Source organism: Xenia sp. Carnegie-2017, unplaced genomic scaffold (genome assembly GCF_021976095.1).
Source record: "Xenia sp. Carnegie-2017 unplaced genomic scaffold, XeniaSp_v1 HiC_scaffold_1, whole genome shotgun sequence".
In the NCBI taxonomy this organism is placed as follows: domain Eukaryota; kingdom Metazoa; phylum Cnidaria; class Anthozoa; order Malacalcyonacea; family Xeniidae; genus Xenia; species Xenia sp. Carnegie-2017.
In genome coordinates this window covers 4,947,976-4,973,905 of record NW_025813402.1, presented here as the reverse complement: position 1 = coordinate 4,973,905, position 25,930 = coordinate 4,947,976, and the positions used below count along the sequence as shown (strand labels likewise).

At 31.8% G+C, this 25,930-nt stretch overlaps 3 protein-coding genes and 2 long non-coding RNA genes across 6 annotated transcripts in view; all 5 read left to right on the top strand.

Annotated features, from left to right (window-relative positions):
• LOC124433918 overlaps positions 1 to 16,626 on the top strand; it is a 42,620-nt gene extending 25,994 nt beyond the window's left edge. Inside the window, exons 12-13 of the mRNA XM_046983779.1 lie at positions 5,750 to 5,974; positions 16,103 to 16,626. Coding sequence (XP_046839735.1) covers positions 5,750 to 5,974; positions 16,103 to 16,422 — 545 coding nt within the window. The 3' untranslated portion in view covers positions 16,423 to 16,626. The remainder of the gene's footprint in view (positions 1 to 5,749; positions 5,975 to 16,102) is intronic.
• On the top strand, positions 1,965 to 3,468 carry LOC124433964 (intelectin-1-like). Its single transcript, XM_046983838.1, has 5 exons — positions 1,965 to 2,052; positions 2,211 to 2,358; positions 2,437 to 2,558; positions 2,855 to 3,063; positions 3,400 to 3,468. Exons 1-5 carry the CDS (start codon positions 1,993 to 1,995, stop codon positions 3,431 to 3,433), a joined length of 573 nt encoding a protein of 190 aa, XP_046839794.1. The 5' UTR covers positions 1,965 to 1,992; the 3' UTR covers positions 3,434 to 3,468.
• On the top strand, positions 3,497 to 4,114 carry LOC124434002. The gene is made up of 3 exons (XR_006944670.1): positions 3,497 to 3,592; positions 3,687 to 3,781; positions 4,092 to 4,114. It is a non-coding gene; the product is annotated as an uncharacterized LOC124434002 (long non-coding RNA).
• Positions 16,627 to 17,645: 1,019 nt separating the features above from the next.
• Positions 17,646 to 18,622, top strand: LOC124433986. Its single transcript, XR_006944668.1, has 2 exons — positions 17,646 to 18,058; positions 18,340 to 18,622. It is a non-coding gene; the product is annotated as an uncharacterized LOC124433986 (long non-coding RNA).
• Positions 18,623 to 20,294: 1,672 nt separating this feature from the next.
• LOC124433845 overlaps positions 20,295 to 25,930 on the top strand; it is a 40,722-nt gene continuing 35,086 nt past the window's right edge. Inside the window, exons 1-4 of one of the 2 annotated variants that reach the window (XM_046983694.1) lie at positions 20,295 to 20,547; positions 21,391 to 21,529; positions 21,688 to 21,835; positions 21,914 to 22,035. In XM_046983694.1, the coding sequence (XP_046839650.1) occupies positions 21,470 to 21,529; positions 21,688 to 21,835; positions 21,914 to 22,035 (330 nt within the window). In that variant the 5' untranslated portion in view covers positions 20,295 to 20,547; positions 21,391 to 21,469. The remainder of the gene's footprint in view (positions 20,548 to 21,390; positions 21,530 to 21,687; positions 21,836 to 21,913; positions 22,036 to 25,930) is intronic. The other variant, XM_046983684.1, reaches the window with a different exon arrangement.

The window sequence follows — 25,930 nt, the reverse complement described above, 5'->3', positions numbered from 1 at the left end:
GGATGCATGTAGCGCTGCACACCGGATGCACGTTTTTGCCATTTTTAAAGTTCTGATGATATGCATGCGACTCTTGTATATGAAACATTTTGCTTTTGTGATGCATATACTCAATTAAGGCACTTCATCATCCATAACTAAAATATTTCACTCTGCTGTTGGTCAATGTGAAAACGATAACTACATATCAAATGCAGCCCATTGGCTTAGCTATGGAAAAATAGTCGATACTTTTTAGTAACACCGAAGAATATAGGAGGCTTTGGCCTTATGGCACTCTTCATTACAATACGTGACAGATTTATGAAATATTTTGCTTTTGATGCTAATATTTTGATTTCAAACAAAGGTTTATTATACAATTAATTGCAAATATGCTCGTTGTCAGTGCCATTGTCTGAAGTGCTGAAAGTGAATAAAAACGTTTTACCATGAAGTGTTGTATTTTATTAAATTTATTTGTTCGGATTTTTTTTGTCTTGCTGAGTAGGAAGAGCAGTCTGCAAGTGTATAAGAAATAACCTCGCAAATTATCCAATGAAATGCAATAATTTTTGTAGTGCTTAAGATAGATATCTTATACACTTTCTCGTTTCCCGATGGCAGGAATGGAAGGCATGTTTTAAGGGAAAATACTTTGTTAACATTGTTTGTAGTCAAAGTAGCTCGTGAAACCTTGTAACTTTTGTAATATTTAAGATACAAAATCGAAATTTTTAAGAGAAACTTCTTCATATGCAAATATTAATTATGATATTTACATAATTTTTGTTGTGTGCTATTTTAAAATTCTGCAAGCTACGCCACGTCGTATTTCATTTAAATTGTGGGCTTTGTAGTATGTGTACTTTTTAAAGTAAGTATTTTGATGAATAACTTAATTTGTTAATAGAATATTTGTCATTAAAACTGCTCTTCACTTGGTAATGTTGTTTATAGTTTATGCTAACCTTTACGGTTATTTCAACCCGTGAAAAGCTGTAGTCAGACAGCTGAAAGCGCGCGTTTCTATTAAATTTGTCTGTGAATGTTTGATTGAATTAAATTAGGTTTAATCCTTATATATTGGATCACGCATAACTTTTTAAAACTACTCTATTATTTATAATTCGCAAAGGTTATATTTAACTCCAAGGTGCACTATTGTGTATATTACACGCCTGTCTGAACTATAATCCGCTGAATTTTGAAACTCGTAATAGTAGCTAAATTGTAAAATGTCCTTTGTCAAAAGATTTGAGTGAGCATAACTAATTTTATCTGACGTATGTATGAGCCTAAATGACCCCAGTCTTTCTCTGCAAAACTATTTTTCCATTCATCACAAAAATAAATCTTGACTGCTAGCTACGCTATTTTTAATTTTCAAAACGTGTTGAGCAAAATGCTGAAGAGGAAGCCACTGATAAATAATGGCTTTAAATAACATATTCAATTTCTACACTACATGTCAATGAGGTATTTTTTTGTTATCTTGACCCTATCATGGATGAAGAGAAACTGGAGTCTTAATGATTTCATGCACTTGAAAAGTATAATTTTTACTCATGCCGTAACCAAGTTATCAGCTTATTATCTACTCTTATTAAAAAGAACTCGCAAAATTAAAATGGTGCTGTTTTAATGATCTGAAAGATGCAGTAAATGTATCGACCACAAAGTTGGTTTTTCAGTAAAATTAAAAAAAGATGATCGATTTTCCTTTTAACTATAGTTCTATGGTCTTCATCTAAAATATATAAAAAAGTCAACGAACTTAAACCCCTACATTACATTTATAAATAACTTGCATCATTGCACAGCTTTATTTATTTTGTTCACTATCAATTCATTAATATTCTCTGTCAATAAATGCTCATCAATATTTTATCGACTAAAGGTTGTCACCTTTGTATAAACGTCTTCCGTTTCAGTTTGGAAGGTCATAAAAGAGAAAGATGAATTTTCAGAGCTCACAAAAACGTTTTAACTGCAATTTGAAAAAGAGAGAAGATGAAGGGTTTATATTTTGTCGCTCTCATACTTGGGGTCTTAGGAAAACTACAGTCTTCGGTAACAAAGACTATTTGACTTTCCTCCTTGTGTAATATAGCTGTATTGAAATAAGAAATGAGAATTGCTGAATTCTATATTGACTATCGTCCTTATTGAACGACAGACCAAAGAAAGCTAACTGACTAAATGAAAATACACGTCGAATTTCTCTTTAGAAAATCAAGGTAATTAAAGGAAACAACCCAGGACCATGTTTGAAAAACAAAAGTGGAGAGATAACGTTAGTTCGCGATCGACAGAACGAACCTAAACTCTTGATATGTTTAAAAGTTAACGGTATTTTTGGATGGAGAACCATAGATGGTGTGTATGATACAAACTTTGGATTTGTACATTTAGTGTAATAAAATAATACGTAAATTACGTAAAACCGTTTCTCAGGTTCAAGTTCTCCAGGAGAGTTTTTCAACCCAGTATACGACTGCTCAACCATATTGGATAAAGATCCAAAAGCAAAAGATGGATTTTATTGGATAACACTTGGAGAAAAGAAGCCAAAAAGAGTAAATACTTAAGACAAATATTGTTTAAAAATAGAAGTTTCTCCGGACTTTCAATGATTTTTATTGAGCTTTCGACTCGTTGCTTCGAGCCTTCATCAGAATGAGGAAATTATCAATTTACACGTGCTTTTAGCTTGTAGACCCTTAGAGCGAGTGGCAACATAAAATAAGTTGTGAATTCAAAAGACAAGTTTGTTTATTCATAAATACATTTTTACATACATGGTTGTTATATACAACTTTTTTATTCACTTCATACGTGAATCATTTTTTTCATCATTCCTTGTTCTATTAAGATTTATTGTGATATGACAACTGATGGTGGTGGGTTCCTGTTGATTGGTCGAAAAAATACATCCATTACATGGACAGTACCATCGAACAGCAAGACAGTGGAACCATTTGGTGAACCTCATTGGATAAGTTCATTAGGAGAGTCTCCAATGGTTGATTTTAGAGTACAAATGGCCACTGGAGATGATTTTAAAGCAACAAAAGCTCATTGGTATAGAAATTATCACTTTGGCCATTACTAACTTTCAGGGACGTTGGATAGGCAGTAAAAAGTGGAGGCATCCCAGAAATTATGAATATCAATTTAGCAGTGATATCGTTTTTTCTGCATATTGTATGCTTATATCACGTATTGAATTGCTCAGGCAAACGACCAGCGTGATATACTTTATGTCAGAATTTCAATACGTTGTGTTTTGTGCAAAAAAGCAAGTGGGCACTTCCCCTCTTTCAAGAAAAGTAAGGAAAGCGCCCCTTCCCTCCGTTTTCAACGCCCCTGTTGACTTCCAATAGGGACAAAAATATTACGCGATGTCATTTATTTCAGGTTTTACAGATTTCAAAATCCACGAAAATTATAAAATCTGATGATTTACAACAAAGGAGGCTGTACAAAAACATCACCTGGAATTGGTGACGTTTCGTTTGTGAAAGATTTAATCATTGATAAAGTTGTGACAACAAGTTTTCGTTGCTCAAAATTTGGATTGGCACACAATAAAAGAACACAGTTTGGATGGGTATGAAGAGAATGATTCAATTGTTGGGTTCATATCAATGATATATGAACTTCTAGAATATGGTGGTGTGATTTCTGTTCTTTTTCTTTTGTAGGCAAAAATGAATATTTGTTTAAGCAGACCCTGCCGCAAGGGATTTGCTTTTCATCTCAAACATCCATTTCAAACTGACTATTCTGGAGCATTCAGGTAACAACATCAGTGGTATTGCAAATTAACATTTACACATTTTGTACAACTATAATTGTTGACTTTCAGAAGCTCAGAGGATATATTGTACCTACAGAACTAATATAGCTACAGTGTTGTTTTGTTATTTATTAAGCAGCAAAAATTCAAAAACTAACTCACGGAAAGACTTAAAAAGTACTAAAAACTAAAAGTAGAAAATAAGAACCTGCTTCAATGAAATGGAATTAGTTTGAAATCATTGTAAATTTAAATGTTATGAAAAACAGTGAACTAATTAAAATTAACGTATACATTGTTCAAACTTTAGCTACAGTACGACAAATCAAATTTTGGTATAAATTTTGGGGCAACAGCATTGGTTGGCTGTGACAACGAAAAGGTTTTTATTTTACTCTGTATAAGTTATTTTGTGTTAAGAATACCCTTAAGGCTATGTAGCTAAATGTTTTTTTTCATTGATCATCCTTTATAACTTTGCATGCTGTATATTTTCTATATATGCTATATATTCATAGACTTTAAATGCTCATAAGAAATGTTTAATTGCTTAGATATTTCTTATTAGCTATGTATTCGGTGCCAAACGTATCAGTTGAATGTATTTTGGATTTAATGCTTCATTAAGTATAGTAAGCTGATGCTCATAAGGAATGTCAACTACTCTATTTCTGCTATACACGTATTCTGAATATAATGAATGCGTATTTCAGAAGTGTAGGCTTCATTCGCAAAATTTAGTCTAAAATGAAAAAACAGGCTATTCATTGTTTAACGTTTTTACTTTTTTATAGTGCTGTGGTTGTTATGGTCCTAAGAATGGTATAAAAAATTATTGTTACAAAGAATGTGAGGCAAAGAATGGTGGAACAATTAAGAAAAATGTTTATACTTGGTTTTGGGTGCGCTCTCGTATTCTTACAAGAAAATGGAGGAATTGTATGGATTACAAAGTTATTGAAAATGGAACTGCTGTTTGGTACAAGTTACTGGGTAGTAATGAAGTACCTGTGAAAGTATGTAGTTTGTGTAATACTTGTCATAAATTGATGAATTTTTGATGTTATCGAAGAGAGAAGACAACATTGAAATTGCGGAAGAATTAAATATATTGGTATTTCAATTAGCTAATATCTTGCAGAACTATATTAAACTTTCCTTATACATTTGCAGGGTCGTTGTACAAAAGATAAACCGCTGTTTTATGAAGGAGTAAGTAATTTGATGTGAAACAAAAATACAAGATCATTTGTAAAATTTATATCCTAATTGAGCGTGGTTTATGTGTATGAACACGTTTGTTTTTTGAGTGTTTAAACGTGAAAATATTTATCTGCGAGCCTTGTTTAAATGATGTTAATCTTCATTTACTCACAGTAACTCTTTACTTTAACAGATGATTGTTGTACCAGATAATATCAATATGAAAAAAGTTCCAAATATTGAAGGAATGATGGTTTATCGTAAAGATAAAAATAAACTTTATGTCCAAGAAGATAAACAACTAAAGGCATTGGCTGAAGAAAAAAAGGTAAAAGATCTTAAAATGTTTTATGAATCACAAAGAGGTTTGAGAAAATGCAAAAAAATCATTAAACTTTAGCAGTTGGCTATACATCTATGTGAGTACGTTACATTTGCCGGCTTATTTAAAATTATTTATTTTGCAGATTCTAAAAGATATTTCTAAGCTCGAGAATGAAATCAAAACCATCAACGTTACTTTTGTTTCCTCATTCCTTTCTTGTACGTATTCATTATCTGTAAAATATATAGAATTGATGACTTTGAATTTTGATTTAAAGAAAGGGTAATATTTAACTTAAAATCACAGAAAGACTTGAAATTGTGAAATCACGAGTTTAAGCATAAGATAATAGCAATTCGCATTGAAAAGCATAGATTAACAATAAATTAAGTCACTTTCTTATGTCACAAACAAACATAAACTGAATAGTCAACATTTAGATGATATCTCAGCCTCAAAGATACTCAGACGGGAACCAGAAAGATTTTTGAAACTGTTAAAGACTTGGTTTTTATTTAATAAACTCACTCGTTGTTGGAGAGCCACTTATGATGGATGGAATTCAAGAATTTTCCACTCAAGATGTGATAATCAAGGAAAAACAATAACTTTAGTTAAAGTTGGGAAATACATCTTCGGTGGATATTCAACGTATCAATGGGGAGGTAAGTTTTAAAATCATTCGGTGTGTTTATGCAATGTGGTTAGTGGTTTATTAGTGCTGTGCACCGAAATTTTATGCATTAAATTTCAAAACATTGAAAATTTTTTGTCAAAACGAAACCAAAATTTTTTCTTTAATTTCAATTTTTCGTTACACGAATGGACATGATACGAGATTACGTTTTTAGTACTTAAAATGTGACATCTTACAGTCACCGTGAGTCGCGGCAATAGAAGCCTTTCAAAAAATTTTGATCAACAAATTAGCTCACGTTTATCAATTGATCTAGCCATGTAGGTTCCTCAAAGAAACTCTTTGAAACTCTTAACTTCCTGCTTCGAATTGACCAATCGAACAATGTGTTTTTTAAAGTAACCAATCACGTCAAAGCTTTGTGAATCACTCCGCTTCTGAAGGAACTACAAGCAGCCCACAACTACGGGTTTTTTCTTAATAAATATGAAATAATATTCCTTTATTACTCCTGAGTAACCTGATAAAGAAATTGCCTCGCATTGATCAGCGTTACCTCCTTCAACCTAGCGCGACGTTCGTGTGATGTGAGTCTTATCGGTTCAAAACGTTTCGCCCAGCACTAATTTTGACTTTCTCTCAAATTTTGTATTGGTTAATGGAAAATGTGAAGTTGAAGTGAGAGCAATAAGGAATTCAGTTCTTGTGCTGCAATTTCGTAAAATTTTGCTAATGAGCTTCGAGAGAAGATATCGAATGAGCTTAATTTTCTATGCTTGTTTATATTTATAGGTTCAAGTGGAAGTTATCGAACAAGTTCCAGTAATTACATTTTCTCACTTCGTAACAAAGACAATTTGAGTCCATTTAGATCACCAGTTTATCGTTACAGCAACAACGCCATTTATACTAACCCTGGCTATGGACCAACGTTTGGAGGAGGACATGACCTCTACATAGCAAACAACGCAAACAAAAACAAAAATTCCCACACCTATTTTGGACACACCTATCGTCCTCCATCTGGTTACAGATACGGCAGTAGTAACACCCAAGCCCTTCTTGCAGGTTCATATTATTTTACATCTGATGAAGTTGAAGTTTATTATTATGTTTAACGTTTCACGTGAACTTCACGTGATCTTCATAATTATCAATTCAGAAATGTAGCTATGATGTAATGTTAAAGTAGATTTTGTAGATGTAATTAAATGTCGTCTTGATTACTTTTATCATAATTATCTTTCATCGAAATTCTGTTTTGTCTCTTTTTTATTTTCTCGCTGAAATCTTTCACATTTTTATCTTCACTCTAAGGCTTTAAAATCTCCTCATAACTACTGGAAATGATCGTATTAAATAAAGAGTAGCTATGATTATAAAAAATGAGAAAATTGATGAGATTGTGAAATGGAAGTACCGTTACTATCACACAATAATATTGTGCATCATTTAACTTGCTCAAAAAAATCTGACTATATTGTTGTGTAATATAGATTACATGACGAAGAAAAATTATCTTCATTAAAACCGTTTTGAAAATAGCCTTTCTTGCCGAGAATTTAGTTGTATTTCCTTAACGTAAAGTTATGTATTCATAGTTTCCTAATTATTTGCATGTAATTTAAAAAAGATGAAAGAATATTTATTTAAATTTATAATGCACATTGGAAATTGATGAAGAAGATGTGATGAAATCGTTCTTCTATAGCTTAAGTGACCTTAGTCCAAAAGTAAACGGATTGTATACGTGTAAGGACTGGAGAAACTGAATTCGAAACAATGAATCAATGTTTTATTTCCATTGTTATAAACCTGTTCATTCAAAAAGGCTTTCTATTGGGAAGCTTCATTTTCACGAAATATTTGGCTAAGCAGCTTTGCAGGTATAGCTTTGCGTCTTGTAACATGTAATAGAAATGTCTATATAAAATGAAATATGTATTAATACCAATATAGCAACTTTATCATAATTGTCTTATTGTGTTTTTGTGTGAAGTTTGTGGTTGTTTGACTGTATCCATGGACGTATAAGAAAAACAACAAATTCGAAGAAGAGCTTGGTAAACTTTGTGAGAACTTTGTAACACTTTGCCAAACCAGTTTTAACGGCGATGTCGGTACAAATATGAAAAGTGACATTACCTAGGATTATGACTTATTTGCATGTGAAACAAAAGGAGCTTGTCATCTAAGGGAAAAGTGAGTGACAGATAGGAAAGAAGGGAAAATTACTCTTCAGACATATCTTGTGTCAAACACACCAAAATATGAGTATGTGTGCACGGTTAATGCTGAGTTAAAATTGACTTTTTCAAATCATAACTGGTCAAGTTACGTCTGATAAAGATATTTTTATACTTACCAAAGAGTTGAAGACTTACGATTGCTAACCATTAGTTATAGAATCGTTGCAATGAGCGTTACAGAATCTCAATGTTGAAAAACGAGATGAAACAAAAAGGTTTCTGACATATTTTTAATGAATATTAAAAATGATACCTATTTTCTATTTTCGATAGTCAATGAACATTTAGACAACTTGAGACTACATGATTAATTTTTGTTGTAAATGTTAAAACGCTAATAAGCTGAACTCTGTTAAAGATAAACTAGAAAATTTACCAAAAGGATGTGAATTTGACAGTGAAACTGCAAATAATTTGAGCTGTGCACTTTAATCACCTAGAATAAAGTATCTGTAATTTTGTTTCTGTCATAAATTGACTTTGTGACAGCATGGTAATTTAATATGCTCAGTATTGCTTGTGTTTTTCTGTCGGTCAAAAAATATTATTTTAGGGAATATTTGAATTAAAACGTGGTTTCTATTATATACAACTTCATTGGCAGGGTAAGACTGAAATATAAATTTAGAATGCTTTGAAATGATCTTTGAATTGTTGGATAAATTCCATAAAAACAACTTATTGTGTAAATTATGAGATAATGTGCTTAAATTTTTGCCATGTTTAATATAAACGTCTTGTACCCAGACATTTTCAAACACAGAGGAATTAACATAATCAATGAAATTTTGTCTTTAAACGTGCATTGAGCATTTAAGTACATGTAAATGAAACACTTATTGTTGTGGAGGCTCTGATGTCGATGTACAAAGTAGAGTGGCTGATCTGGGGTAAGTCAAAAACATTACTGAAAATATATTTCCAGTTTATAATACTTTGGAGTGAATCCTATTGGGAGAATTTTAGTGTTAAATATTCTTTGGCAATATTTAACCAACAGCGTTGTTAAAAACGGCTGACGAATTTAAAATGAGCTTCTGTAACTTATTTTGACCTACCCTATAGGTCCCTACTTTAAACAACAAAGCAGTTTTTATGAAGAACTGCTTCCCTTGATTAACTGCATGCTAAAGAGTTGTCGGGACGGTCGAATGCTGAAAAAATAAGTTATTATGCATATTTCTCTTCGTGCATTTTCAAAAATGTCTGAGTGCTAGACATTTATACTAAGCATGACAAAAATTAAAACATATTAACTACATCTTAATGCATGGAATATATATTGAACAAACATATCACTTTTACAATTAACCTGATATCTCTTACCATTTTTTATGAAATATCACATCGCCACAGAAAACTGAATACGGCGTAAAAATTTTTTATTCGTCATGATTTGATGAGAGAAATGCTGAAGCCACTAAAAGATGTCATTTTTCTCATTAAATATTCAAGCATTTAGTTGAGTACATGTAAATGAGGAACTTGCTGTTGTAGTGCTCTGTTGTAAGTGTACAAACACTGTAGACAATGATGTATTTTTCACAAAGAACTGGTTTCCTCGATTAATTGCATGCTAAAAGGTTTTCTTTTTGCAGTTTGGCTTATGTCTTGATTGCTTGATCGAAACGATATCATTAAAAATATGTGCAAAAACTTTACATACCCATATATTGCAAATACAAACTAAATATCATGGAAAGTTTAAAACTTGTACAAATTCACAATGCGATGATTCACATACTTCCCAAAATTAAAATGGTCGTATTTAAATTTACTTTTATTGACGTTATTGTTTATAGTTATTGTCTGCAGATTAATATTTGTGATAAATAAGTTCGCTGACATCAACTTCACAAATCACAATTATATTCAATTGTAAATACCTTGTATCCAGTTTATTTTAAGTTCTAACATCTTGGTTGCTCTATCTTTATTTTAAATAATCGTATAATTACACTATACCTGCTTAATAATAATTATTTGTCTCAGCATACAAAAATCAATGTTTGTGGACATGAATGTCATAACATTTTTGTTATGACGATTTCCGTTTCAGCTTGGAAGGTAACAAAAAAGGAAGGTGCAATCGCAGAGCACACAAAAACTTCATAACGGCATTTCATAAAGAAGAAAAAAATGAAGAGCCCGTATCTTCTTCTCGTAATTCTACTTGGAATCTCAGAAAAATCTCAGTCTTCGGTAACAATTAGGATTCTACAGTGACAATTTTTCACGTACATCTATTTGATTTTTTCCTAATGTAATGTATATTGAAATGAGAATGGGAAAATGACATATATTGTCTTCATTGCACTACAAAGAAAAGTTAAGTAGAAAAATCCAAAATTTTGTTGAAATTCTCTTTAGAAAATCAAGGTAATTAAAGGAAACAACCCAGGACCATGTTTAAAAAATAGCAGTGGAGAGATATCGTTGGTTCGTGATCGACAGAACGAACCTAAAATCTTGATATGTTCAAAAGTTAACGGCGTGTTTAGATGGAGAACATTGGACGGTAGTTATAGCTTTCCAAACTTTGAGTCGCTGCTTTAAGGTCAACAAAATGATGCATAAATTATACACTATTATTTATTAGGTTCTAGTTCTCCAGGAGAGTTTTTCAGCCCAGTATACGACTGCTCAACAATATTGGATAAAGATCCAAAAGCGAAAAACGGATTTTACTGGATAACACTTGGAGAAAAGAAACCGAAAAAGGTAAACTAAACTTCAGTGCGATGTTGACAGATGATGTAGAAACATAAAGTATTTTTTAAAGTCATTTTTCCAAGTAATAGTAATTTTTCACAATCAAAATCTACTTGTCTAGTTTTTTTCACTTATTTATAAATAAAGTTTTCAAACATTTTGTCGGCTGTGGTCATGAATATTTTTTATATTTCAATGAGATTATTTTCATAAAAAGGTTTATTGTGATATGATGACTGATGGTGGTGGGTTCATGTTGATTGGTCGGAAAAATTCGTCCGTTACATGGACAGTACCATCTAACAGCAAGACAGTGGAACCATCTGGTAAACCTCATTGGATAAGTTCATTAGGAGACGCTCCGATGGTTGATTTTAGAGTACAAATGGCCACTAAAGATGATTTTAAGGCAACAAAGGCTCATTGGTAAAATTTGAACCTCTAACTTGTATCGCAATGAATCGTTTCATCATCAATAGTTTTTTATTTTTAATAAAGTTTATTTTTAATAAAATCGTATTTAATGAAGGTATTACAGATTCAAGAGTGCAAGAAAATTGAAAAATTTGATGTTATCTAAGACAGGGGGATGTGGGGGAACTTCAGCAGGAATTGGTGACGTTAAGTTAGTGAAAGATCTTATTACTGGAAATGTTGTAACAACAAGTTTTCGCTGCTCTAAATTTGGATTGGCTTACAATGAAAAAATGAAATTTGGATGGGTGAGTCTTTTGAATGATTTATTAACATGTGAATGTCAATACTAGTCTTAATACTTTTGTCCATTTGCAGGCAAATATGAATTATTGCTTGACTAAACCCTGTCGTCGAGGATTTGCTTTTCATGACAAAGTTTCATTTCAAACTGACTATTCTGGATCATTTAGGTGAGAAATTGAAATTTTTCATTCTGCAGTACTTTTGTTATTCACAAGAATTCACATACACAACATTTATCAGCTTAGTAAATGATTATTATTGAAACGTGCAGATTAGCGGATGATATTATCATTTTTCAGAGAATGAAAATAAAAATGAGTAAGAAAATTTGTCAATTGAAGTTTATGTTCTTCTCTTTATTCTATTTTTGTGATATAAAAATTTTATCACGTTATCACCTGCGGGATTTAACTTTAATTTTAACACGAATAAATGACACAATAACCTTCAGTGATTGAGGAGATGAATCTCTATTGAATCTTACTTTAGTAGAATGACATTGGGAAGACTTAGTAGCCTTTAATGTTATTAAATAGCCTTATAGAACTTTGTGAAGATAGTGATTTTGACGTAAAGGTTTTTATTTCTTAACATTATTTAATAATTAATATAGCTACAGTGCAAAAGATAACATTTCTGGTATAGATTTTGGAGCGACGGCATTGGTTGGCTGTGACAGCGGAAAGGTTGTTTAGTTTTGTTTATTTTTGCTTACTTATCTTGGCAGTTTTTATGTTTTTATTTTGCAGTTTCTTTTTAAAAATACAGAAAATCGAGCATTCGTTCTTTAAAGTGTCAAACAATAGGCATGAACTGCAATAATTTGTAATTATTTCTATCTGCACCGTGTAAAATGTTCAAAGTTTTTTTAGTAGTGGACCCAAGGTAAGTCACAAAACACTACAGTAGATAATTTGACGTCGAAATACCGTAATGCAACAATGCATTTTGTTAAAAATATCTGAAAAATATTTTAGAACCAAAAATTGAAAAAACAGGATGATTTTTAAAGTACTTTGAATTTTAAATATTACTATGGCAATGCATTCTGACTTCCCCTCATCCTCCACCAGCTTTTTACTCGCTTTGTCGAAATATAATGCCATGACACGCTAAAAAAACATTAAGAACAATTTTTCCTTCACGCTTGACGTTTCTTAAGTTTTTTTGAAATTAAAACATTGTTCCAAAGCATGAATTCATAATTCGACAAAAAAGCTTGCCAAAACAATGAATGTTTCATGAAATATGCTTACTGTACAAATTTTTTAGTCACAACTCTTCTATATTAAACTCCTTATAGCACAGATTAAAATTAACTAATCAAATGAAAAAAATTCACTTTTAAATATTTTTCCATTACCAAATAGTTAAAAACTTATTCTTTATTTATCTTTGATTGTTTATGTTGATTATTATTGATCATGTAACTATAATATAAGACTTTGTCTGAGATACATGCAATATATTTAATATCATACCAAATCACGTTATGTAGTGCTGTGGATGTTATGGTCCAAAAAATGGCAAGAAGAACTATTGTTATAATAATTGTCAGGCAAAAAATGGTGGAAATATTACAAAAAATGTTTATACATGGTTTTGGGTTCGTTCACGTATTCCCAAGAAAATATGGAATAAGTGTATGGATTATAAAGTGATGGAAAATGGCGCTTTCGTGTGGTACAAAATCATTGGGGACAATGAACTCCCAACAAAAGTATGTTTTATACAGTTATTCAAACTGATGATGAATAATTTTTAATTAACGTTTTGAAATTTGCTGCTACACAAAAAATGCGACAATTCTGCGATATCAGTATTTCTTAAATTACCTCTAGCTCCTATGTAAAATAAGTATGTTAAAAATTGGAAAAGAAAATGTATAGCCCCTTTTCTCAGTCTTATGTAGAAATTTTTAATTAGTCTCAATGCTTTTTAATTTTTTATGATATTATAAAAGGATGTTTTTGCAAGAGCTGATCACTCATTGATCAATATTTTATTCAAAATACATTATAACATTGAATAATTATATCAAGCTTAACAATTGTAGAATCATCCATAGCTACAAATAGCAAATTTTACATTTTTAGGGTCGCTGTGAAAAAGAGAAACCTTTACTTTATCAAGGAGTAAATGCGTAACTTCATCACTTCTTTTATACCTCTTATGAATTCAATTTGTGTTTTATAATGCATTTTCAAATTGATTTCTTGATTTAAATAGATGATTGTTGTACCAGATAATGAAACTGCAAAGAAGATTCCAAAAATTGAAGGGATGATTATTTATCGTGAAGATAAAGAGAAACTTTATGTCCAAGGAAATAAGCAGTTAAAACATTGGCTGACGAGAAAAGGTAAATGATTTTAATGCTATTTGAATACTTCGGCAATGTTATGCTTAGTAAAAGAAATGAAAGTAAAATTTTAAGAGTTTTGAAAATATGATTCTGCATGAATGATACACTCTTTCATTCTTTTTCATAACTTTCCATGATAATGTTTTATTGTTCAGGTTCTAAAGATGCTAGACAAAGATGTATCAAAGCTTGAAAGTGAAGTAGACTATTTAAATAAAACTTTGGACAGCAAATTTCGTTTGGTGTTTTCCCTCGTTTCTCGTAAGTATTTCTTTCAATCATTGAAGCTCTATTGAATTGTTTCATTTTTTATGGAATAATTTTGTGTAGTATGATTTTAGCCACCAAATATTACACCCTAGGCTTTCTACAGCTTAAATGCCTGCGAGATCTAAGTCGTTCCTTTAAGCGATACATTTAATATCCACACGTTTATTCAAGTATTAACTTGTTACATGACCAGTGGCAAGGCCATGGGGGGGCATACAGGAGCATTTCTCCCACGAATTTTTTTGCTTTCTCTCGTTTGCTCAACCATATCTTTTCAACATTGTGTACAATTAGTTTATAATTTTACACAGGGACACCGTGACGTCAATAATTGGGGGGAGCTAATATTCATATGTGGGCGTTTTGCCTGATTACATTGTTTTGATATCAATTGTTTTTTACGAGCTGCAACTATGAATGTATAAATATTTATTCCCCCATTTATCCACGTTCTGGCATCTCAAGTTTTGTATGAATTTTTCCATACTGATGAAATTACATCAAAGAGTTCCTTTATGCGTATTGCACATGAATTACGCTTTCCAGTGGTTTCTGCTTTTTTACTTTTGATCTCTGAGAGCAAAATGGGCAACAAAATTTGCAAATGGAAATGATATTTTCTGAACTTCTTAAAGTCGCTAGAATTTCCATTAGTTTTCCAATAACTACTGCTGGCTTCGAAAGGACTTTTAGCCAGTTCAAACTGATAAAGAACCATCTCAGAACGACAGTAGCAAATTGAAGACGTACACATTTGTCAATTATCAGCATTCATAGGAAACAAGCAATGAACATTGATTTGTAATTAGTTGTTGACTAGTTTATTTACAAGTTTCCAAATAGCTTGTTTTTTAAAGTGACACTTTAAACCATTAGTAGAAAACTTTACGATTAGGAGTATATTTCGACTTGTCGTGGAATAGGTTGTGTTATATCGTTTAAATATCGTGTTATATCTTGTAAATTTGATGTTAAAACATACTTTTATTGGATGTTTAACCATATTATTGTGGCAAACTTGAATGTACGAAATCGGACACAGTCTTGTCTCCCTCCCCTTCCAAACATCTCTTTGCTTCTCAATCACTCAATGCGCAATTGAAGGGCAAAGTGATGTACATGTGTGTAATTACAATTACAATTACATCTTAAAATTACAATTTTCTGTGCACAATATTTCTGAAATATTTACAAACAATATTTCATAGGTGAAATTTCAACTTCAGTAATTCTAAAAGGAGAACCAAAAAACTTCCTAATACAATTAAAGCAATGGTTTTCATTCAGTAATATGAAATGTTGTTGGAGAGCCACTTTTGATGGATGGAATTCAAGAATTTTCCACTCAAGATGTGACAATCGAGGAAAAACTATAACTTTAGTTAAAGTTGGTAAATACATCTTTGGTGGATATTCAACGATAAGTTGGGGTGGTAAGTTTTTCAATAATTCAATGTATGTTCATGCAATGGCCATGAAGTGGTTAAATTTGTAAAATCTTCGAAAAATTATGGAAATGTGAGACTGAGATGTGAGAACAATCATGCAATCGGTTATTGTGCTGTGACTCCGTAAACACTTAAATCAGTATTTTGCTTTCTTTTGCAATGCAAATGATTTGTCTTTGTTTTAAGACTTTTTACTAATCATACATGGAGGTGGGTAAATTGCATTGAAGTTAAATGTGTGGTTCTTGTGGTGAAATTTTATGAATCGGTTACATTCGATTGGAAGCAGAAATATCAAATGCTCAAGTTGCAACGGAAATAGTTACAAAAATAGGTTTTATAACTACTATAGTTTAAAATTAATAAGTTAAGTAATTTATTTGTTTTTACAGGTTCAAGTGGTTATCGAACAAGTTCCAGTAATTACATTTTCTCACTTCGTAACAAAGACAATTTAAGTCCATTTAGATCGCCAGTTTATCGTTACAGCGATCAGGCCATTTATACTAACCCTAGCTATGGTCCCACTTTTGGAGCGCATGATATTTACATCGCAAACAACGCAAACAAAAACAGAAATTCCTACACCAACTTAGGAAACACCTATCGTCCTCCATCTGGTTACAGATATAGGAGTAGTAACACCAGAGCTCTTCTTGCAGGTTCACGCTACTTTACACCTGATGAAGTTGAAGTTTATTATTATGTTTAATGTTTCATATGAACTTCACGTGATCTCCAGAATTATTGTCAATTTAGCCACGTATATCATGTAATGTTTAAATAGAATTTGTATATCGGCTGCTAGTTGTAGTGGAATGTGGTTATTTCATATATCATAATGACATACTGTTTGTTACTGCGGATAATCGATTGGTTGTTTTTTTTTTATGATTAAATCGTTGAATGCGTCCGACTTTGTGCTCAATGACTTGCTTCGACTCAGTTTCTTTTGCTTGTTATCGAATATCCACATCGAGTGTCGAATTTTTTTGCATTTCCTGCCTATGCCTTGATTCTAACGTTATTATTTATCACTGTTTTAGTTAAATGGTCTCGTGTTAAATGGTCTCGTTACATGTAAGATTTTTTTACATCCGTTTTTTCATGAGAGCTCTATGTACCAAGCACTAGGCAAGTCCAAATCACAAACTTGAAAGTAACGCTTGACGTAAGTTTATTTGTTGGATATTTGTTGCAGCAAAATGTTCGCTAATAACTTGGTGAATTTTCTTCAAGAAACTCTAAGAACTCTATACTTCTACAATTTCAATTAACCTGTTTACGCGTGCCTGACATTATCAAACTATACACAAATAATGTTTTTTTATCTTTTGACTATTCTAACCAACATACTCTTGTTTTTATTTGAAAAATGTCCGCTTCTGATGCATCATACACTATTTACACTACAAACAAACGCTGTTTGACTTCCAGGTCAAGAGAGTAACTTAATGTCACTTTTGCCTTTTGATTTTCACAGTTTCTTTTCTCGTCTTAATTCTACGGTTGTTCACATTGAACGATCTACATTACTACTACTAGAGCTAGTAGAAGAGCCGTTGGACATTGGTACAAGATAAATAGATTGTCTAAATTCTGTACGCCCAGGTTGAGTCACGAAAACGACCCACAATTGTTTAGTAGCTAGTTTTATATTGAAAACATGAAAGTAAATAAGCTCATAGAAAGTTTACAATCACTGATGAGCAATAGAAACCTTAACTCAGTACTTATTCTTGAATAAATAATATGTAACCGGCCAGATCTTTTACCAATCGTTACATAAAGTTTGTCATTTTTTTCTCTATGAATATCATTTTGAGCTACTGTTTACACAACAGTGTTGACCAACACATTCCATACATGCAAACTCAAAAAATTATAGAAAGGTGCAAATTGCTTTAGACTTTAGTCGTTATAGCTACATTACCTTTCACGTGTTACACTTAAAAATAGTTTTATCATTTTTCTCTTTATAAATTACTCGAAAAGGAGAGTGTGAAAGAGCACACCACACATGACATGGGCGCACCGAGAAGTTTCCCGATGCTCTAACAGGCCAGTCCGCCTCTAAACAATCTCGTATACATTTTACAGAGCATAATGGGAAAGTGCTTATTGGAAATAGCAATTTTTACTTTTAACCTAATAAAAAACACCATCATGTCCATACTGATGGTATATTTATGATTGTAACTGGGATTTTACTAATTTAATGCTGATATGCTGTACGTATAACTTTGAAATTTTTTCTACCCAAGGCAATATGCTGTTGGTTTTACTGTTATATCTCTACGTTCATCTGGTGGCTCTCCCAGTTTTAGAAAAACTGTTGATTCATACAGGTACGTACAGTTGACTGAAGTTTTAGTTTGTGTAAAACCATGTTTGATACATTTTTAAAAAGACTTAGAGTCAGATTATTTAACAAGTAATGTGGAGTTGATGTACAATCTGTAATTATTACTATATGAAAATCTGTAGTCATGACATTCAAATCTTGTTAAAGCTCTGCGTGTGGAGAGAAAGTATGGAATGCAATTTACTTAGGCAGACGGAGCTCGCTTCAAAGAGTTAACTTCCCTTTGTATACATTTTCATATTATCTTCTCATACATACATTTAGGACTGGGTTCAACGTCCTCAAGATGTCTGATGTACCCCCCGGATCATATCACATTATTCCTACGACATTTCAACCGCATTGTGAGCGTCCATTTATATTCTTGAAGTATCCTCATCAGCCAAACTCACTCTCAGACAACTCTGATGTTGGTTGTATTTCATAATTTTAGTGATATTTTTGTATTTAAATGCATGCATATGTACATAGTGAACATCGTGATAGGTTCCTGCAGAAGACCAAAGTCTGTAAACACGATATTATTTACATATGTCATGCAAACATACGTCACAATTTAAGTTTAAATGCATGCATATGTACATAGTGAAAATCGTGATAGGTTCTTGCAGAAGACCAAAGTCTGTAAACACGATATTATTTACATATGTCATGCAAACATACGTCGCAATTTAAGTTTTTTTGCTAGAGGAAGTCGGCATAAGATTGTGGTTATGGTAAACAATGATATCAAATATATCATTGGAGACAGTTGTCTGCGAAAAATAAAATGTTTCTATCAAAACGTTATAATTTTCTCAAGTTTTAAATCAAAAGCTAATAGATTCCCTGCTTGTTTTAAGATTTGAGAGTAAAATAACCTCTAAAGCTATAGTTTATTTATCTCCAAGCTTATAGTCTTTGTATTTGCTGAAAATAGATCAAGCAGTGTATTGGGTTATCATGTCCACTATATCATTGTAAAAATTTAAAATTGAATTTAGATTTGAAATTAATGAAATTCTTTGAAAAACACAATGATTAAAACGATTAATTGTACAAATAATTTTCACCAGTACAAAGTAAATCATTTAAGTCATCAATGCAATGTTATTACGATCTCTTTCAGATGATCTAAACGCTTTTGTCGTTTGTCTATATTTGAAATATTACAGTGTCTTTGTCGCAATCTACTAACTGTATCTATTTGAATGGGTGAAATTAGTTGTTTAAATGCTAGTTGACCTGATTAAACAAGAAAGTTAACTAGATAGTTAACAAGATAGCTGACAAGAAAGTTGACAAGAAAGTTAACAAGAAAGTTAACAAGATAGCTGACAAGAAAGTTAACAAGATAGTTACCAAGAAGGTTAACAAGAAAGTTAACAAGATAGTTAACGAGACGTAACAAGACTGTGTTGAAGAGACAATTGTACCTTAAATTGCAGATATATATTGGCAACTGCACTCTGGCCATCTTAGCAACAAAACACAAAAGATGTTTTCCAAAATTTAGTTTTGATGATATTGTATTACATTTGAAAAAGTAAATGAAAGATAACGCCCAAATGTATTGGATGCATGTAGCGCTGCACACCGGATGCACGTTATTGCTATATTTAAAGTTCTGATGATATGCATGCGACTCTTGTATATGAAACGTTTTGCTTTTGTGATGCATATACTCAATTAATGCACTTCATCATCCATAACTAAAATATTTCACTCTGCTGTTGGTCAATGTGAAAACGATAACTGCATATCAAATGCAGACCAGTGGCTTAGCTATGGAAAAATAGTCGATACTTTTTAGTAACACCGAAGAATGTAGGAGGCTTTGGCCTTATGGCACTCTTCATTACAATACGTGACAGATTTATAAAATATTTTGCTTTTGATGCTAATATTTTGATTTCAAACAAAGGTTTATTATACTATTAATTGCAAATATGCTCGTCATCAGTGCCATTGTCTGAAGTGCCGAAAGTGAATAAAAGCGTTTTACAATGCAAAACAACTAAGAATGTGTATTTTAAAGTGTTGTATTTTATTAAATTTATTTGTACGGATTTTTTTGTCTTGCTGAGTAGGAAGAGCAGTCTGCAAAAGTATAAGAAATAACCTCGCAAATTATCCAAAAGAAATGCAATAATTTTTGTTGTGCTTAAGATAGATATCTTATATACTTTCTCCTTTCCCGATGGTAGGATTGGAAGGCATGTTTTAAGGGAAAATACTTTGTTAACATTGTTTGTAGTCAAAGTAACTCGTGAAACCTTGTAACTTTTGTAATATTTAAGATACGAAACCGAAATTTTTAAGAGAAACTTCTTCATATGCAAATATTAATTATGATATTTACATAATTTTTGTTTGTGGAGTTTATTATTCCGCTGTGCAGGAAAAGCTTGTGTGCTATTTTAAAATTCTGTAAGCTACGCCACGTAGTATTTCATTTAAATTGTGGGCTTTGTGGTATGTGTACTTTTTAAAGTAGCTATTTTGATGAATAACTAAATTTGTTAATACAATATTTGTCATTAAAACTGCTCTTCACTTGGTAATGTTGTTTATGGTTTATGCTAACCTTAACGGGTTATTTCAACTCGTTAAAAGCTGTAGTCAGACAGCTGAAAGCGCGCGTTTCTATTAAATTTGTCTGTGAATGTTTGATTAAATTATTTTTAATCCTGATATACTGGATTACGTATAACTTTTTAAATCTACTTTATTATTTATAATTCGCAAAGGTTATATTTCACTCCAAGGTGCACTATTGTGTATATTGCGCGCCTGTCTGAACTTTAATCCGCTGAATTTTGAAGCTCGTAATAGTAGCTAAATTGTAAAATGTTCTTTGTCAAAAGATTTGAGTGAGCATCACTAATTTTATCTGACGTATATATGAGCCTAAATGACCCCTGTCTTTCTCTGCAAAACTATTTTTCCATACATCACAAAAATAAATCTTGACTGCTAGCTACGCTATTTTTAATTTTCATAACGTGTTGAGCAAAATGCTGAAGAGGAAGCCACTGATAAATAATGGCTTTAAATAACACATTCAATTTCTACACTACACGTCAATGAGGTATTTTGTTTGTTATCTTTGACTCCAAAATGGATGAAGAAAAACTGGAGTCTTTTTATGTACTTGAAAAGTGTAATTTTTACTCATGTCGTAATCAAGTTAGCAGCTTATTAATTACTCTTATTGAAAAGAACTCACAAAATTAAAATTCACTATCAATTCATTAATATTCTCTGTCAATAAATGTTCATCAATATTTTATCGTCTAAAGGTTGTCACCTTTGTGTAAACGTCTTCCGTTTCAGTTTGGAAGGTCATAAAAGAGAAAGATGAATTTTCAGAGCTCACAAAAACGTTTTAACGGCAATTTGAAAAAGAGAGAAGATGAAGGGTTTATATTTTGTCGCTCTCATACTTGGGGTCTTAGGAAAACTACAGTCTTCGGTAACAAAGACTATTTGACTTTCCACCTTATGTAATATAGCTGTATTGAAATAAGAAATGAGAATTGCTGAATTCTATATTGACTATAGTCCTTATTAAACGACAGACCAAAGAAAGCTAACTGACTAAATGAAAATACACGTCGAATTTCTCTTTAGAAAATCAAGGTAGTTAAAGGATACAACCCAGGACCATGTTTGAAAAACAAAAGTGGAGAGATCACGTTAGTTCGGGATCGACAGAACGAACCTAAACTCTTGATATGTTTAAAAGTTAACGGTATTTTTGGATGGAGAACCATAGATGGTGTGTATGATACAAACTTTGGATTTGTACATTTAGTGTAATAAAATAATACGTAAATTACGTAAAACCGTTTCTCAGGTTCAAGTTCTCCAGGAGAGTTTTTCAACCCAGTATACGACTGCTCAACCATATTGGATAAAGATCCAAAAGCTAAAGATGGATTTTATTGGATAACACTTGGAGAAAAGAAACCAAAAAGAGTAAATATATAAGATAAATAATATATTTACTCATCACGAGTAAGCAACATAAAATAAGTTTCCAGTTGTCAATTCAAAAGAGAAGCTTGTTTATTCATAAATATATTTTACATACATGGTTGTTATATACAACTTTTTTATTCACTTCATACGTGAATCATTTTTTTCATCATTCCTTGTTCTATTAAGATTTATTGTGATATGACAACTGATGGTGGCGGGTTCATGTTGATTGGTCGAAAAAATACATCCATTACATGGACAGTACCATCGAACAGCAAGACAGTGGAACCTTTTGGTGAACCTCATTGGATAAGTTCATTAGGAGAGGCTCCAATGGTTGATTTTAGAGTACAAATGGCCACTCGAGATGATTTTAAGGCAACTAAAGCTCATTGGTATAGAAATTATCACTTTGGCCATTATTAACTTACAGGGGCGTTGGATAGGCAGTAAAAAGAGGAGGCATCTCAGAAATTATGAATATCAATTTAGCAGTAATATCATTTTTTCTGCATATTGTATGCTTATATCACGTATTGAATTGTTCAAGAAAACGACAAGCGTGATATACTTTATGTCAGATTTTCAATATGTTGTTTTTCGTGCAAAAAAGCGAGTGGGCACTTCCCCTCTTTCAAGAAAAGTAAGGAAAGCGCCCCTTCCATCCGTTTTCAACACCCCAGTTGACTTCCAATAGGGACAAAAATATTAGGCGATGTCTTTCCATTCAGGTTTTACAGATTTCAAAGCCCACGAAAATTAAAAAAATTAATGATTTACAACAAAGGAGGCTGTACAAAAACATCACCTGGGATTGGTGACGTTTCGTTTGTGAAAGATCTAATCATTGATAAAGTTGTGACAACAAGTTTTCGTTGCTCAAAATTTGGATTGGCACACAATAAAAGAACACAGTTTTGATGGGTATGAAGAGAATGATTCAATTGTTGGGATGTATGAACTTCTAGAATATGGTGTGTGATTTCTGTTCTTTTTCTTTTGTAGGCAAAAATGAATGTTTGTTTAAGCAGACCCTGCCGCAAGGGATTTGCTTTTCACCACAAACATCCATTTCAAACTGACTATTCTGGAGCATTCAGGTAACAAAATCAGTACAATTACAAATTAACATTTACACATTTTATACAACTATACTTGTTGACTTTCAGAAGCTCAGAGGATATATTGTACCTACAGAACTAATATAGCTACAGTGTTGTTTTGTTATTTATTGAGCAACAAAAATTCAAAAACTAACTTACGGAAAGACTTAAAAAGTACTAAAAACTGAAAGTAGAAAATAAGAATCTGTTTGAATGAAATGGAATTAGTTTGAAATTATTGTAAAATTAAATGTTAAGAAAAACAGTGAACTAATTAAAATTAACGTATACATTGTTCAAACTTTAGCTACAGTACGACAAATCAAATTTCTGGTATAAATTTTGGAGCAACAGCATTGGTTGGCTGTGACAATGAAAAGGTTTTTATTTTACTCTGTATAAGTTATTTTGTGTTAAGAATATCCTTAAAGCTATGTAGCTGAATCTTTTTTTTCATTGATCATCCTTTATAACTTTGCATGTTGTATATTTTCTATATATGCTATATATTCATAAACTTTAAATGCTCATAAGCAACGTTTCATTGCTTACATTTTTCCTATTAGCTATGTATTCGGTGCCAAACTTATCAGTTGAATGTATTTTGGATTTAATGCTTCTTTAAGTATAGTAAGCTGATGCTCATAAGGAATGTCAACTACCCTATTTCTGCCATACACGTATTCTGAATATAATGAATGCGCATTTTAGAAGTGTAGGCTTCATTCGCAAAATTTAGTCTAAAATGAAAAAACGGGCTATTCATTGTTTAACGTTTTTACTTTCTTATAGTGCTGTGGTTGTTATGGTCCTAAGAATGGTATAAAAAATTATTGTTACAAAGAATGTGAGGCAAAGAATGGTGGAACAATTAAGAAAAATGCTTATACTTGGTTTTGGGTGCGCTCTCGCATTCCTAAAGGAATATGGAGCAATTGTATGGATTACAAAGTTATCGAAAAGGGAAATGCTGTTTGGTACAAGTTATTGGGTTGCAATTTAGTGCCTGCGAAAGTATGTTGTGCATGTGTAATAGTTATCATTAATTGATGAATTTTTGATGTTATTAAAGAGAGAAGACAGCATAGAAATTGTGGAAGAATTAAATGTATTGGTATTTTAATTAGCTGCTATCTTTCAGAACTACACTAAACTTTCCTTATACATTTAAAGGGTCGTTGTACGAAAGATAAACCATTGTTTTATGAAGGAGTAAGGGATTTGTTTTGTGACACAGAAGTATCATAATACTTTGCCTGTTCTTTTGAACTTTTCAAGTGAGTGAGCTCAACAGTAGCTATATGATTTACTTGTTGATAAGCTCATCAATGTAGTTTTCTTTGGACCATGTAAATATGATGTTGATTTTTACTTAGCTACTTACTTAAACTCTTCATTTCAACAGATGATTGTTGTACCATATAATATCACTATGAAAAAAGTTCCAAATATTGAAGGAATGATGGTTTATCGTAAAGACAAAAATAAACTTTAAGTTCAAGAGGACAAACAACTTAAGGTATTGGCTGAAGAAAAGAAGGTAAAAAATCTTGACGAGTTGTATGAATCATAGCAAGGATATTCAAAAAATCAACTAACCACAACGATACTTGTACGTCACTACTTTGATAAATATTTTTTATCATGCATCAACATTTTTAAAACTAATATTTGTAGATTCTAGAAACACTGAACAAAGATATATCTAAGATTGAGAATGAAGTGAAAACTATCAATATTACTTTGGGCAGAAGAATTTCTTCATTGCTTTCTCGTGCGTATTTTTTATCTAACGTTTTTTGTTTATTAATTGAAGAAAATGTGATTAAAACAACAGAAAAAAAAACTTGATGTAGGGACGAAACTAGAACATTAATTGTGAGGGGTATGTATTCATATATTCAGCTCTGCCCTCCTGATTTATTTTGTTTGGGATGTTAATTTCAAAAGAAGTCAGCAGGACAGAGCTGAGTATATGAACATTTACCACCCCCCCCACCCCCCTCAAACAGTGTTCTAGTTTTACCCCTGTTCGGATGTCGTGTGTATACAAGTATACTATTTTTTTCTTGAAATAAAAGAACTCAGCGTGCTATTTTTTCAATTAGTTGACACAGATCCAACTTACCTTACGGAAAAAAATTTCAATAAATAATTCCTGAGTTAAAAATATATTTAGGTGATATATTGGCTTCAACAATACTCAAAAGAGAGCCAACAAGGTTTTTGAAACAGTTAAAGAGTTAGTTTTCATTCAGTAAATTGACTAGTTGTTGGAGAACTTCCATTGATGGATGGGATTCCAGAATTTTCCACTCAAGATGTGACTATCGAGGAAAAACAATAACTTTAGTTAAAGTTGGCAAATACATTTTTGGTGGATATTCAACGTATCAATGGGGTGGTAAGTTTTAAAATCATTCTGTGTGTTTATGTGATGTGGTTAGTGGTTTAGTAGTGCTGTGCACCGAAAATTTATATATGAAATTTCGAAACATTTAAAATTTTTTGTCAAAGTAAAAACAAAATTTTTTCTTTGATTTTAATTTTTCGTTACACAAATGGACATGATACGAGATTACGTTTTTAGTACTTAAAATGTGACATCTTGCAGTCACCGTGAGTCGCGGCAATAGAAGCCTTTCAAAAAACTTTGATCAACAAATTAGCTCACGTTTATCAACTGATCTACGCTCCCCAAGAAACTCTTTGAAACTCTTAACTTCCTGTTTTGAATTGACCAATCAAACAATGTGTTGTTTAAAGTAACCAATCACGTCAAAGCTTTG

Bases quoted from the DNA above. Each gene is read 5' to 3' on its own strand.
- LOC124433964 (XM_046983838.1), top strand. From the start codon at position 1,993: ATGAAGGGTTTATATTTTGTCGCTCTCATACTTGGGGTCTTAGGAAAA. The intron at 2,359-2,436 runs GTGTGTATGATA...ACCGTTTCTCAG, and splicing joins TGGATGGAGAACCATAGATG to GTTCAAGTTCTCCAGGAGAG. The intron at 2,559-2,854 runs GTAAATACTTAA...TGTTCTATTAAG, and splicing joins GAGAAAAGAAGCCAAAAAGA to ATTTATTGTGATATGACAAC.